At 48.7% G+C, this 13,990-nt stretch overlaps 1 protein-coding gene across 9 annotated transcripts in view; it reads right to left on the bottom strand.

Moving 5' to 3' along the window:
• Positions 1-13,880, bottom strand: part of LOC117578643 (matrix metalloproteinase-14) — a 57,777-nt gene extending 43,897 nt beyond the window's left edge. For 6 of the 9 annotated variants that reach the window (XR_004573388.1, XR_004573389.1, XM_034264250.1 and 3 more), the window contains exons 1-2: positions 12,483-12,590; positions 725-1,585 (exon numbers count right to left, since the gene is read on the bottom strand). Coding sequence is in view for 7 of the 9 variants with exons in the window: in XM_034264250.1 (XP_034120141.1) it covers positions 725-1,558 (834 nt within the window). In the remaining 2 variants the exon portion in view is untranslated. Of the gene's footprint in view, positions 1-724; positions 1,586-12,482; positions 12,659-12,736 lie in introns of those variants that run through there. The other 3 variants (XM_034264254.1, XM_034264255.1, XM_034264258.1) reach the window with 2 other exon arrangements.
• Between the last annotated feature and the right edge of the window lie 110 nt (positions 13,881-13,990).

Here is a 13,990-nt window from a genome sequence, read left to right as displayed (position 1 = left end):
GGCACGTTTTCAGGTTAAGGCAAGGGAATCTTTGGCGAGCACTTGACAAATAATTACCAATTATATGAAACAGACATCAAATATGCAACCAAAATTGCTCTGGCCCATATCCCCATATCCCCACCCTTCACTCTCCCCTCTCCCGCTCTGCAGCTCTCGCTGTCGTTTGCAACAGCTGCAGCCAGACTTGAGTGCCACAAATTAACCGCAATGTGGACTACACGCACACTCTGTCGCCTGCGGTAGCTGGCACTGCTCTGCCCTCTTCCCGCTTTCCTCATAATTACGCGTCTGAAATGCGAAACTGGTTATGGGCCACAGCAGAATGAGCTCCCAATGAGCCACTGGACTGACACTGAGCGAAAGACAAGTCACTAAATGGGGCAACATTTTGCTGAGCATGATTTTCCTTCTCTTTCAAATAGTTGCACTCAAAGTAAGAGCAAAGGCTCGTACTACATAGCCAAAAGGAAACACTTTAAAAGGGTAGCACACTCTAAGGTATATTCTCTCAGTGCAGATTACTGCTTAAGGCGGTTCTTCCCCTTGCTGGCTTGTGGCTCAACTTTAATAATTAATGAGCAACCAAAAATGTCACGCAGTGTGGAAATGTTACCCGGCCCGAACCTGTAATGACTTTTGCGGTGGGGAGGAGTGGTTAAAGTTATTATTCGAGAGGTCAACAGCCACCATTTAATTAGAAAAAAAGGGGAACAAAACTCACCTTGCAGTCGTCGCACTGGTTGATCAGCGAGTAGACCTGCCGACAGTCGAAGCGGAAGAGGATCTCGGCCAGCTCGCAGGTGATGCGATTGGCCAGGGCGTCCACTTCCAGCAGATCGCTGAGGATGCGCACGCACTCGCCCCGATCCGAGAGGGTGGCGTTGAGGGCCAGTGTGTGCAGAGCGCTGAACACGCTCCGCTCGCAGCAGTTCCGGAGGCGCAGCGTCCGCAGACGCTTCAGTAGCTCCGCGGGCGAGTCCAGGCCGCACAAATGCTGCGGACTCCATTCGGCGGCATCGCCCAGATAATCAAGGCACTGTTGTTCCTCCACCTCTTGCCCGGCAGCCTGCCCCTGCTCCGGCTGTGGCCGCTGCTGGTTCGCTGTGTCGAGGTGAATCTGCGGCAGGGCATGCAGATGGCTGTAGGACAACGTTGGCGCTGCCTCCGCCGCCGCATCCACTTCCACGTCCTCGCTGCTGGGACTGGCCATGGTGGAGGATGCAGTCGCACTCTCCCCCAGCTCCAGTTCCTGCCCCTGCTCCGGGTCCTGCTCCTGGTCAGCCTCTGTGGTAGTGGGCTGGTCCGTGACCGGCGGATCGCCCCCTTCGCTGCGTTCCCGCTCCCTGCGCACACGTGACATGACTCGATTGCTGTGGCCCAAGCGCATCTGGGATGTCTTATAGTTTACGAAATACTTGGATTTATTGTTACTGCTGACGCTCCTCTTCGACATGGAGCTGTCCACTGCTGTCCGTTTCTGTGGTGATGGCTGCTGCTGTTCGGCGCAGGAACGCGTACACGTTGGCGGCCCGGGTCCCTCATCGACCCAGGCCATGGGCAGTGTGCCAGCCGAGCACTGACCCTGGAAGAATGAAGAGAAAAAGAAAACAATTTGATTGAGTTATAAATGAAAAGACTTTCTAGGGAGCATTTTCTATTGAAATCCGTGATGATCCGTGGTCTCTGTGCTCTGGCATATCCTTATATATTATTCATGTGTGTGTGTGTAATATTGTTAACGAAATAATTACAATATTTGCTTTAATTTCTGTCGAATTTTCGCATTTACTTTTTACAATTTCGTGTCGGATTCTCGTGGTCACTCCATCCACCACGTCCACAATTAACTGTTTTTGTGTGATTTTAAAATTAAACCATCCAACTGTGATATGCACACACACACACACACACACACACACACAGACATGAGGGAGGCGGGCGGTGGTGAGTTCCCCAGGCACTAGGACCCACACCGCACAGTATGAGCAAAACAAAAGGCAGCAGCAGCAAAAACAAAAAGTGCTCTGGTATATTGAAAAACTTTTGCACGACGACTAACAACAACAGCGAAAGTCATAAAGTGCAACAACAAAGCGAGAGTGAGGGAGGGAGAGGAGAAAGCAACAACAATGGCAAATAGAAGCTAAAGCCGGGAACAGCGAACAGCGAACAGAGAACAGAGAACAGAACAACGAAAAGGAACAACAAGAGGAGCAATGAGTGCAGTGCATAAAGAGCTGTGCTGATGTTTTTCGTTATTAAAATGACCGCACTTCGTTGGAATTTTACACATCCTTGCATAAGACTCAAGCCAAAAAGGCCAAAAAAAAACAACAAAACAGCAGCCATACGATGGCATGGGCATGGGCAGTATGTGGTGTGTAGTGCAGGAGATGGATTGCCAAAGGCGGAGCCATTGAAGAATTTTCGTAAAATACTTTACGGCCATTTACTATCAATATTGAGAGACACCAAACAGCTACAGTGGCAGCCAGTAGGCAGCAGGATGACGAGGAGCAACGGCAAACAGCAGCGCGAGAAGCTTAAAACAATTTTCGATTTAAACGGTTACCTCGCTGTGGCATGAATATTTATGAGCACAACTGGGCATAGTGGGAATTTTGTAATCCCAGAAGTCTGATGCATCCTTCTGTAGTCGTGCATATGTATGCAAAATATGAACTATAGGATGCTGCGAGCAGGCTTGGCATTAGCCGGATTACGCAATTTACTTCCATATTATGTATGTAAATATGTATGTATGTATGTACATATGTACGTATATTTACAATCTTATGCTTCTCAGCATTGAAGGCTTGCCTTTCGATACGTTAACGCTTTTAGACACTAACAATATCACATATCTACCTTCATAAATATGCAAAGAAATTCATTTAAGTAATTCCAAACGTTCCAAGGCAATGAAATGTGCACATTAATTTACAGTACATATGTGTATGTATTTATGTACATACACATGAAGATTCTTAGACACAAAATCTATTCCAGCGAACTCAATTTGTTCAGCATCAAGTCTGCATCTCTGCTCCTCTGGTCATTGGCTATGGGCTGCTCTCTGACCCTTTGAACTTTCCAGCCGTGAGTTATATGCAACAATCAACAACTCTCGATTGCTGCGTGTCCTGCGTGCCCTTTTTCCTCATTTCCTCTGCACAATCGCTTCGTGTTCCCCCGGGGCAATAACAATAAGCAGGGAATTTCACTTGCAGCACGCACAGATATGTATGCCCGGACACGGCTACGGCCGAATGGAGGAGACTGGTGTGTGGGTCTTAACTCAAATGAAAAATCATACAAAAGAGAATCTAATACAGCTAAACATACCAACCCACACAAACACACACACTCAGAGAGTGAGAGAGAGAGAGAGATGGAGGAACACGTGTACAGGCAGCCATTGTTGATTTAATGGCCGACCAGCTGTGCTCCAATGCACAACAATGCGGCCCCAGGAAGGGGAAAAGGAAGGGAACCCTGAAAAGGGGGAAAGGAACGGAATGGACACATCCCACACACAATGCAGGGATACAGCAAAAAATAAAGATAAAACCTTCAATTCGCAGCAGGCGAATTAAGAAATTACAATTTGTGCGCCTGAAAAAGGTTGCACCCTCCCGTACTCTGTGCTGGAAAAAACTTTCTCTTGATAATGAGAAACATTTCAAGGCGAAGCTCAACTAAAAACCGATTAATAATAAATGTTTGCATATTCCATTTAACGACAAGCGAAAGCTGCGGCTATTACCAAAGAACGAAGATGGGGATTTATGGATTTAATTTGTATTTTTCAGCACTCGGAAGAGTAGAAGAGTCTGCTCGTGAGTGTCTCACCAACAAACTCGAACACTCTCGTCTAATCAAAAATTTAAGTCTGGCTCCGGCCATGGCTCAGGCTCTTATATTTCCTGATTGTTTCATGCCACTGCTATGTGTTGAAATCCAATACCCAATTATTGCAGCTACAGTTTGGGAAGGACAGTCGATGGAACACAACACACAGACACACGGGGAGCATGCTGCTTGCAGTTGGAATGCCATTGAGAGGGGAAAGGCGTAAAATATTCATATATGATCTGGGGATAACTGAAATTGCAACAGGAATTTCAATACACGCAAGAAGAGCAGAGAAGGGAAGAGCAGGAGGACGGGAGGCAGGACAGTGGCAAAGAACACATGACTGCAGGCTGAAACATTCATGAGGCCAGGTCAAAGCATTTCTCTGGCCCTCACCCTCTCGCTTTGGCTTCGGCCAACTCTCTACCAAGGGCTGAAGTGTACCCTCTCAAGTTGTCATTAAATTTGACTGTTGACGCTGAAAGTGACGGACAGGGCAGACAGGGGAGGGGAGCTCCATTGTAGCCGAAACAACAAGTTGCATGAGAGACGCCTGTCCAATCATGCCTGCTCTCTCTCTCTCTCTCTCTCTCTCTCTCTTTCTCTGTAGGACATTGCACACATCAAAAGCAGTAAAAAGTGCCGAAGGAGAAGGAGCAAAGAGCTGAAACAAAGAACCGGCATAATGGAGTATGCATTATGGCTAATGGCGCACGCCTACAACTACACAGACATACCGTACGTACTGTATGTATGTAGGTACATATCTAGATGTATGTAACTATGCATAGATAGCTGTGCATATCCTTTGTGCCTGTGATCCTTTGTGGCAGGTTGTTAAAGGCGGGCGGGTGTGGGCCACAATGTCTAATAAGCCACAAAGGCGAAAAGGGGCCGAGTTCCTAAATGCTTAGACAATGAAAACGGACTGGCCCAACAATGATGTCAGGCCACAGGGCGGTGTCGGGTGGGAGGGGGGCCCAAGGAGGTTGCGTTGTCGCCGCAGGAGGAACTCGGGCTGTGGCTGTGGCTGTGGCTGTGTCTGCGGCTGTTGCTGTTGCTGTACCACTGGCAGCAACCACTTGACCCATGACAGTTTAGGCCAAGCGACAGTCAGCGTGCAAATGTATCCTGGTGGATGGCGGGGTACATACCTCTCCCATCCCCCTCTAAAGTGTTCCCTCCAATGGACCTGAACATGTAATGCCTTGATTGGGGAATATACCCGTACATACGCTCCGTGAAGAGGGAGGAAGAGAAATACATGCTCGTATTATTCAAAGCAAAGTCGCGGCGCCGGCTTGAGGGCAATAGAAGTCTGCCCATGTCCACGGATGGCAGCAACAACAACAGGAACGTCAACTTAAGGGGCTGAAAAGGGGGGGGGGGGGGGCAAAGAAACACCCAAAGTGCACTTGAGCTAAACACCAACAGGCAGGCGGCAACAACGGCAACAGCAGCAGGATTTACTGGGCAGCAGCAGCAGCAGCAGCATCTGCGAGGGGAGCCGGGCAGGCAGTACAACAAGCTGCCTGCAATGGCAAACGGCAAACGGCAAACGGAACCGACAACACTTTAAATGTTACAGCTTAACCTCGACGGGCAATTCAAACAATGTAAACACACACAGCCATACGGATGCACCACACATATGCCACTATGTCTGTGTGTCTGTGTGTGTGTCCAATTTTAACGCCTGTCAACAATTCAAGCTGGGGAAAAAGAATGCAACGGCAAACGGCAACGGCAATGGCAACTGGCAATGGAAACAACAACAGTCCAAGAACATGTCGCAAGCAGCACTCAAAATTTCAATGTATGCACACAAAAAAGTGTGTGTGATGACAGATACCCTGCAATACGGCATCGGGGGACTAACTTTCAGCAGCGAATGGGCAGCGAGAGAGCAACTTTGCAGGCATCGAATCTTCGACTGATCGAACATTTCGATGCTCAGCTACCGGCTCCCTGATAAAATAAGCTTCCCCCAAACAGTCAGAGCTGTGAGTAGTCCGTGGTAGGTGTAAAATATTCGTTTAGTCCAACTTTTTCCCGTTACATTCATTCTCGTATGTATTTATGCAGTGTGTCAGGCAGTGCAGGACAAGCAGTGCAAGCAGTGTGGATGTGCAGTGCAGAAGCGTAAAAATGTGACAGGCGACACGGATACTAAGTGCGAGAGAGAGAGATAGTGAGGGATGGGCACCCACACTCACTCACACACGTATAGGCACAGACACATGGCCGCGTTGACGTGGCTGGCAGGCCGCAAGGGACAGGCGCTTGGCGGCGGCAGAGGGGTACGATTGGGCGCAGGCAAATTGTTTGTCACATGGCAGGGCCAGTGCCAGGCACACACCCACACCCGCACACAACACTTGCGTTGCCATTTCACCTTGATGCTCGTTGGATTCGTTGCCGTTTTGTAGTCAAAATCATAAACATGCAGCAGGCCCACTCGCAGGCACATGGTTTTCGTCTCTCTCTCTCTCTCTCTCTCTTCCCTCTCTTTCTCTGTTGCCGCCTGCGTGCTCGTTGAGATTCAGTTGCAGTCGCAGCCATTTCGCATTGTTTTGCACATAGTCGATCTGCACGCATTTGCCAGCTGCATTGCTTTGCATAACAAGTGTAATCCTGCAGCTCAGGAGCGACCTACCGACCTACCCGAACCCCCACCAGACCCCACCCACGCCACCTCTCAGTGGGTCTTCTCCACAATTATGCAACAATTTTCAATGTGCAATTGGCAGGCAAAAGGGACCAGCTTTTCACCAGCGGAAATCTAATGCAAATAAAGCGGAAATTGTTTGCCCAACACTAAGCAACTTCAACACTCTAGTTTGTCCTCTCTCCTGGCATTTCTGAGCCGTTAAATTAGTGTGTGTGTGTGTGTGTGTGTGTGTGTGTGTTTGTTTGTGTGTGGCAGCTTCGAGAAAAAAGAAAGAAAGAAAAGAAATACAAATACAAATACAAATAACATGCGAAAAATGTGAACCCAGAGCAGGAGCGAGCAGAGAGCGTCCCTTCCTGTCAGCACTTCCATTCGGGACAATTACAGTTCGTGCATAATTCAGGGAATGCTCCCCAAGGTCTACTCGAATCAGACAAAGTGTTTCAGCACGCAACTAAAGCCAGCCAAATAGACTGCTGGAGCATGCAGGTCCTTGCGGAGTGTTTTTACACAGATTTTGGGACACTTTTCCTTCAGCTTGGATCTGATTTTGATGGCAATTACGAGTACTAATCTCAGCAACAGATTTTGCTTTGTGTGTGTTTTCCTTGAACGTTTAAACTTTTACACAGTCAAGTCGTTTCCTTATCGGGGTAAATATTTACGTATCTTGTGTCCTTTTCAAAACACACACACACACACACAGACTCGCCCGAACAGATGCCTGATTACGCTTTGAAGCTAATGCAATAATGCAGAAATTATGTTATGTGCCCATTATCAAAGGCAATCGATCAACTCGAGCAGCGGGCTAGGCCAGGGCAGGCAGGCAGGCAGATTGAAGAGGTGGGTGGCTGGAGGCTTGGAGGCGTGGCGGATGGAGGGCGTCCATCAATATAATGATATTTAAACAGCGCCGCCGCGTGTATTTATCACTCATTATTTATGCATATATCAATCCATCTATATGGCTCGTGGTCTCCCCCATTATCGGGCAAACAACGGAGAAATTTTCGGAGGAAAAAACCGCGCCCAAAACAAAATCGAAAGGGAAGAGTGGGAAGTGTGATGGGTGATGGGTGAAGGGTGTGAACCTTCCAAAGGGACGCACCTCTCTGTATGTCACATCACATATTTGTTTACCTAACACACACACCCATACACATACACACACACACTCGCGGGAGAAAGGGCCGGGCGCCTGCCGTTATGCTATACAATTTTATCAACATTAATTTGTCAAACATTTACCGGCCTTTGGCATGTGTGTGTGTGTGTGTGTGTGTGTGCGTGTACGTGTAATTGTGTACCTCTCTCTCGCTCACTCTTCCCCTCGCCCTGTCTAATGACAACAATAAGTTGAATGAATTTAATGAAATGAGATGTAAACATGTGGACAACTGCGGACAGGCGGCAACAAAACGAGGCCCTGCAGCACAGGGTGTGGGGGATCTGGGGTGCCCACCGAAGGGACCCTGGCCATTGTCTGTACATATTCCCTTTCGCTATCAGCATCCCTCTACCCTCTCTGTTCGCTTGTTTTCGAACTCGTAATGAAATTCTTGAGTAGAAATTCATTTTGCAACTTTTACTCAAACAATGCTCATTGAATAATTTACGCTCAGCGCCGGCTGGAATGAAAGACCCAAATGAAATAGAAGCAAATGGTAGAATGGAAATGTGAATGTGAATGGGAATGCAGTGCAGCAGTGCTCCACTTAGTTAGCGTGCACCATTCCCCTGGCCCAAAGGCCAGAGCCCAGGGCCCAAAGCCGGAGAGTCAGGGCGAGAGTCCGGGTGGACGCAGGACATAATTGCATTAGCCCCGTGCTGGATGGCAAGCCGTGACCCCGGGGCCACCCTTCGGGGGCTAATGTAATTGTTTTGTGTATTTAGCCTGGACATTGCATTCAAGTATCACAAAGGGACGGCGCAAAGAGAGCAGCGTGTTCTGTTACTGTTACCTCTTTTGCCTTAATGGCCCAATCAATGCACCTCCCACACTCCCCCAACCCCGAGCAAAAAGTTGCTGGCATTTGACAAGCTCAAAATGCAAATTGCGGCCAATTAACATTTCAAGCGACTCAAACACAAACCCACTGGATGGGTGGAAGGTGAACCACAACCCACCAGCTGAAGCTGAACCTGAAGCTGAAGACATCTCTGCGCCTGGCTAATTGTGCTGCCAACTAATTGGCAGCTTCGTGTCGTTGGCAGCGACTAATGTTCCACCATTTGAGGCAGTTCTTTTGCAAAATAAATGCGCATAAATTAGCTTCGATGGATTTGGATCAGTCAAATTTGCAAACAAATAATTCACTGAGTTTATGTATTGGAATTTTAAACCCTTTTTCGTTTTATTAATCATTCATTTGAATATCGAGTGAGTTTGATTTGCATTCATCTATAAGTAGATGGAAACTTGCAACTTAAACTCTTGAAATTATTGAAATTTGATTTTATTTCCTGCATTAATCTGGCAAATTCCGGAATCAATTGGGAGCTCCACGTTTAATCGAAATAAATTCGAGAGATACATAAATAATGGAAGTGTGTTCGTGTGTGTGTGTCCTTTCTGCAGATTCATATTCAATCAGTTCGATGGAGGGGTAGGGAGAGTTCGCTCTGACACGGGCTGGCAGACAGCATTATTCCACAGTTTTGCTCTGGAAACCATTTGCCCGAAGGCGGACAATTTATGACAGTTTTCGGTATTGTTTGTGTCTGGCTGGGAATGATGTAATCGGAGGCAGCAACTTGCAACTGGCACAGCAGCAGCAGAAGCAGCAGCATCACTAGCCAGCTAACTGGCAGCGCTAACAGCACCAAAAGTACCAGCAACAGCCCGCAACTGCTTACAAAATAATTGATTTTGTACACATCCTTGACACAAATAAACATTCGCCCAGGCTCCTCCTCTCCTCTCCTCTACTCTCCTCACCCCTCCGCTCCGCTTCGCTCTGCAAAAGTTTGTGTGGGTGTGGGTGTGGGCCAGCCAACCTGCCTCGTAGGTGTATAGAATTTGGCATTAAATTCCACAACGGCAGCGCAAAGGTTGTTTTAACTGAACTTAACTGAATTGAAGGGGATTGAAAGTGCAACTGAAACTGGGTCTTGTTTGCCTGCCTCGTTGCGTGTACAAGTTGCATGAAACCAATACAAAATTGTATGCCCCATTGCAGCGCTGTTTCTGTTTCCTGAGCTGCAATTGCCACTCGAACCCGGCCGGATAGGAGGAGAAAAAAAAAAATGGTAGAGCAAAAACCGTGGATCATAAAGGAGAGCGAACAACAAATGAAAGGTAGGATGCTCGACATGGAGAAAGAGGCGATTACTCGACATGGGGATTAGGCCTGGAGCAAGGCAGCATCAAAGGGCAAATGCCTTATGAAGTGAGATCCTGGCCCAGTCTGGCCCACCTTCCAGTGATCAGCTGAACTAGGCGCACATTTTGCCCCTACTACTCCGCCATCGCAGACTGGCGACTCAATTCGAATTGCACTTGGCAAGCACTCGTGGCGCGCCCCGAGTGCCACAACAGCCATGCTTCACTATGCATTGCAGCCACGCAGAGGGACAGACAGGGACTCCTGTAAGCCCTCTAAGGCCTGGCCCCAGCAGGCTGAATGCTGCCACTTGCCATTCGCCTCATCATAAATTCCTCACTGGCTCTGGCAAAAAGACTCTAGAGGCAGGCCGGAAAAAAGAGGAGCTTCGAGGGCAAGCTTTACCCACTCCTGACATGGAGATTAGAGGAATGTTTGCTAATTTGCAACTCTAAAGCAGCCGGAACTGGCCCAGGGACAAGGCTGGATTGAAATTGTTATAGTCAAACATTGCTGCCACTCTCTCGGGAACAGCTCTGGACATCGATGGACTTTGATGCTGTACAGCCATTACCCTTTACTTTCTTTTGCACTCTTCATAAGCTGTCAGGCTATGCTTTGACACTGTTCAAAGGGAATCAGTCAAGAGGAAAAGAGAGCAGTAGATGAAGGAACATGAATCAAAGAACAATCTTTTGTAGGTACTTGCGATGACCAAGAAACAGCTCTCCTCGTAGCTGATTGCATCGTTTAGGAAATCCATCGAATTGATGCGATAAGTTGAATTATTTTTCACTTTGCCCGCAGGCAGGCTAACACGCTAGTCCCATGCCAGTCCTGACAGCTGCTCCTCCACTTAAATGACTTCAAATGGTCTGATTGGCTTAATTATTTAATTGCCGGTAGGCTGGCAGAATGACAGACATTTGGCTAGGAAAAGAACTTTCTCTCCTGCCACCAGATGACGGGAAAATCAATAGGAGCGAGCACAGGGCACTTGCCGATCGACAATTGGAATTCGAGGTTGGGCCTAATTGTCTGTCTTGAACAACAAATAAAACCTCATCAGATTGCGGTCTCTCCGTGGAAAAATTAAACGCCAAACGTTGTGCCAAATTGGATTCAATTTAATTTGCATTTTGGGCAAATGGCAGATGCAGGAATGCATTAATAAATATTAAAATCTGAATTAGATTTGGCAGAGCAGAACCAATTGAGTGTGGTTGAGCAGGGAAGTGCAGGGTGCACATGGAGGTGGTGCTGGAGGTGGTGCTGGAAGCAACAGAATTGCATTCCATAGGTGAGTGGTTAGCATGGATTTTTGGCAGACAACCAAAAAAGCAAGAAGACCTCAAAAAGGAATCAATTTGAAAGTGCCCGGATGGATGGTCTTTCTCTCACTCTCTCTCTCTCTCTCTCTCTCTCACATCCTTCCACTCTCTCATTTTCTCCCTCTCTCTCTCTGGCACAATTGCCAAGGCATTTTCCTTGATTTTCAGCTCGTTTTGCCAGCTGCCAGCTCTAGCGATGATGATGACGATGACGATGATGATGATGATGAAACTGTCGTGGAATCTGAAGTGGCCCTAGCTGGGGGCCCCGCAATTGTCACAAGGAAAATAACGAAGAAAAACTGAAAATCACTTTTTCCTTTGGCAGCTTGAGTGGGAAGCCAACAAGAGAGAAAAAGTGCCTGGCTCGATAGCGAGAAACCCTCGCAATAATAATGGTAGTAAGAAATGCCTTTGTTGGAGTTTCTTTCCCCATTTTCCCTCGACAAAAGTTAAAGTTTCCGTTGGCTGAACTTAGCATTTACATAATATTCAGTTGAGACCAAAATTCCTTGCCATATGAAGTGAAAAATTAACTTTTTCAATTGCCAAAGGATGGTTTTAAATGGTATTTCTTTGCTGCTGCCTCTCGAGGAGGATGTTTAACTATTGCCTAATTTATACTTGAAGAATATTTGGTGAAAAGAAGCCAAAAATAATCCATAAAGTGAGGAGCATTTATGAGCATCCATTGTGCAAGCACTGTCCGCTGGTTCTAGTTCTGCTAAACTTTCTGCTTGGCAAAAAGCAGGTGAAGGTTCAGTGGGGATTAGCAGAGAAGAGAAGGGAAGCGGAGGGGCAGGGACAGGGGCAGGGGCAGTACAAGCTTTCAATATTACCGAGTCGAGGTGGCCAGGGACAGGCAGAGGGATCCCTTCAAGTCGTTTTGCAATAAGAATCCCCTGAAATGCATACAATTTGTACATGTATTTGAGTGCGTCCCCAAACCAACCTGTTCCTTCCCTATGTGTGTTTGTGAGCGAGTATTTGTATGCACTTAAGCTGTGCATTGTTGTCAATTTCTTGACAGTTTGAGTGAGTGAGTGGTGGGGGGGTGAAGTGGTGGCTGCAACAAGGAACCAAGGACAAAGCAATCCCAGATGTCGCTGGCGACTGCATTGCTGTACGGAATTGATTGCGGCTTGTGCTCAAGGCCATTATCCTGCAACAGTAGCCCAAAGGATGCCTTATAATCGCTCTGCCCTGCTGCTTAGAGGAAATTAAAGTTCAACGAGAGACGCCAGCAGCCACCTGGGGGAATGCGAGGGAAAAGTGTGGCAGAGTAAACACACTCACCTGCAAGTCGGTGCCTGTGCCCGGCTGTGCCAGATCACAGGCTGATATCCAAGGATTAAGGCGTGTTAATGAGGACGCAGTGCCGAGTATGCTCTTCTTCAGCTCCACGGGGTCTGGCAGGGATCTTGCTGACCCGCCGCCTGCTGCTCCGGCCGCCGCTGATGCCGCTGATGCCGCTGATGCCGCTGAGCCTGAGCCCGAGCCTGAGGCTATGGCCACTGCAGCGGAGGTGCCAAAGGTGCCGCCGGACCAGCTGTTATCCTTTTGGCCAATCAGCTGAGCCGCCTGGACATCAAGGATGTTGCCTGTAGCTTCCCTCTTGTTGTTGTTATTGTTATTGTTGTTGTTGCTGTTGCTGTTGCTCTGGCTGTTGGTGGAAGGAAACTCCTTGGGGCTAATGTTGTCGCTGGGCTGCAGGACACTCTCATCAATCAGGCTGCTCTCGTCCTGCTGCTGTTTCTCCGTCTCCGTCTCTGTCTCTGTTTCGGTCTCCGCTTCTGTCTCGTTGTCCGCCTCCAATTCCTGGACTGGCTCGTGCTGCTGCTGCTGCTGCTGCTGCTGCTGCTGGATATTGTAATCCTCTTCGTTGAGCTTATCCTCCTCGTCCACGTCCTCGTTGAGCTTTATCAAGCGATCGAAGGACTCTTCGGACAGCAAATCGTCCTCGGCCACAAGGGCAAAGATGTCCTCGTCCTCGTCTAACGCTTGTGAGGATGAATACTGCACCGGCAAGCCGCTCTCCTCCTGCTCCTGCTCCTGCTCGGCCTCTTCCTCCTCGTTGCTGGACCCAGTTCCCGTTTCCGTTTCCGTCACCACTCCCTTTCTCGTCCCTCCCGCCCTGCCCACAATGTCGCTACTGAGGCTGCGCTCGCGTCTCCGACGAAGCTTTAGCCTCGCGCTGAGCGCCTCTGTGCGACCACGCGGATCGTCGGGGTCGGGGTCGGGGTTGTGGCCGTGGCCGTGGGCGTGCTGGTAAGTGGGTGGCAGCTGGTAGATGGCCTGGGGCTTGGCCCGACGGTACAAGTCGAGATGGTGAGGCAGGAAGATGGGCAGCAGATATGAGCCAGAGCTGCTAATGAATGACGACGACTCGCCTCTGGACGGTAACGCAGTTCCAACTTCTCCTCCACCTCTGTGACCTCCTCTTGCTCCAACTCCACCTCCACCTGCTCCTTCTGCAGTTGCTCCAGTTCCCGATGTTGCTCCTCCTCCTACTCCCGCTGCTCCCGCTGATGTTGTTCCTATTGATGTGGATGCTGTCGTCGTCGTCGTCGTCGTCGTCGTCGTTGAGCTGATGCTGCTGCTGCTGCCACGCCGAGCCCCCGAAATAAACGCAAGCGCCATCACGACCAGCCCGGGTCCTGGCCGCATATTGACCTCGGGTTCGGCGGTGCTAGCATGGTGCAGGCCCGCTTGAGACGCGCTTGCGACTCCAATTCAATGCGAGTAATGATGGGCTCATGGCCCCATCATCATCAGAAGTGTGGGATTCGGACTACTTGGTGTGC

This window comes from Drosophila guanche, unplaced genomic scaffold (genome assembly GCF_900245975.1).
Source record: "Drosophila guanche unplaced genomic scaffold, DGUA_6, whole genome shotgun sequence".
Lineage (NCBI taxonomy): Eukaryota > Metazoa > Arthropoda > Insecta > Diptera > Drosophilidae > Drosophila > Drosophila guanche.
The sequence above is the reverse complement of the archived record's forward strand: the minus strand, read 5'-3'. Positions and strand labels throughout refer to the sequence as shown.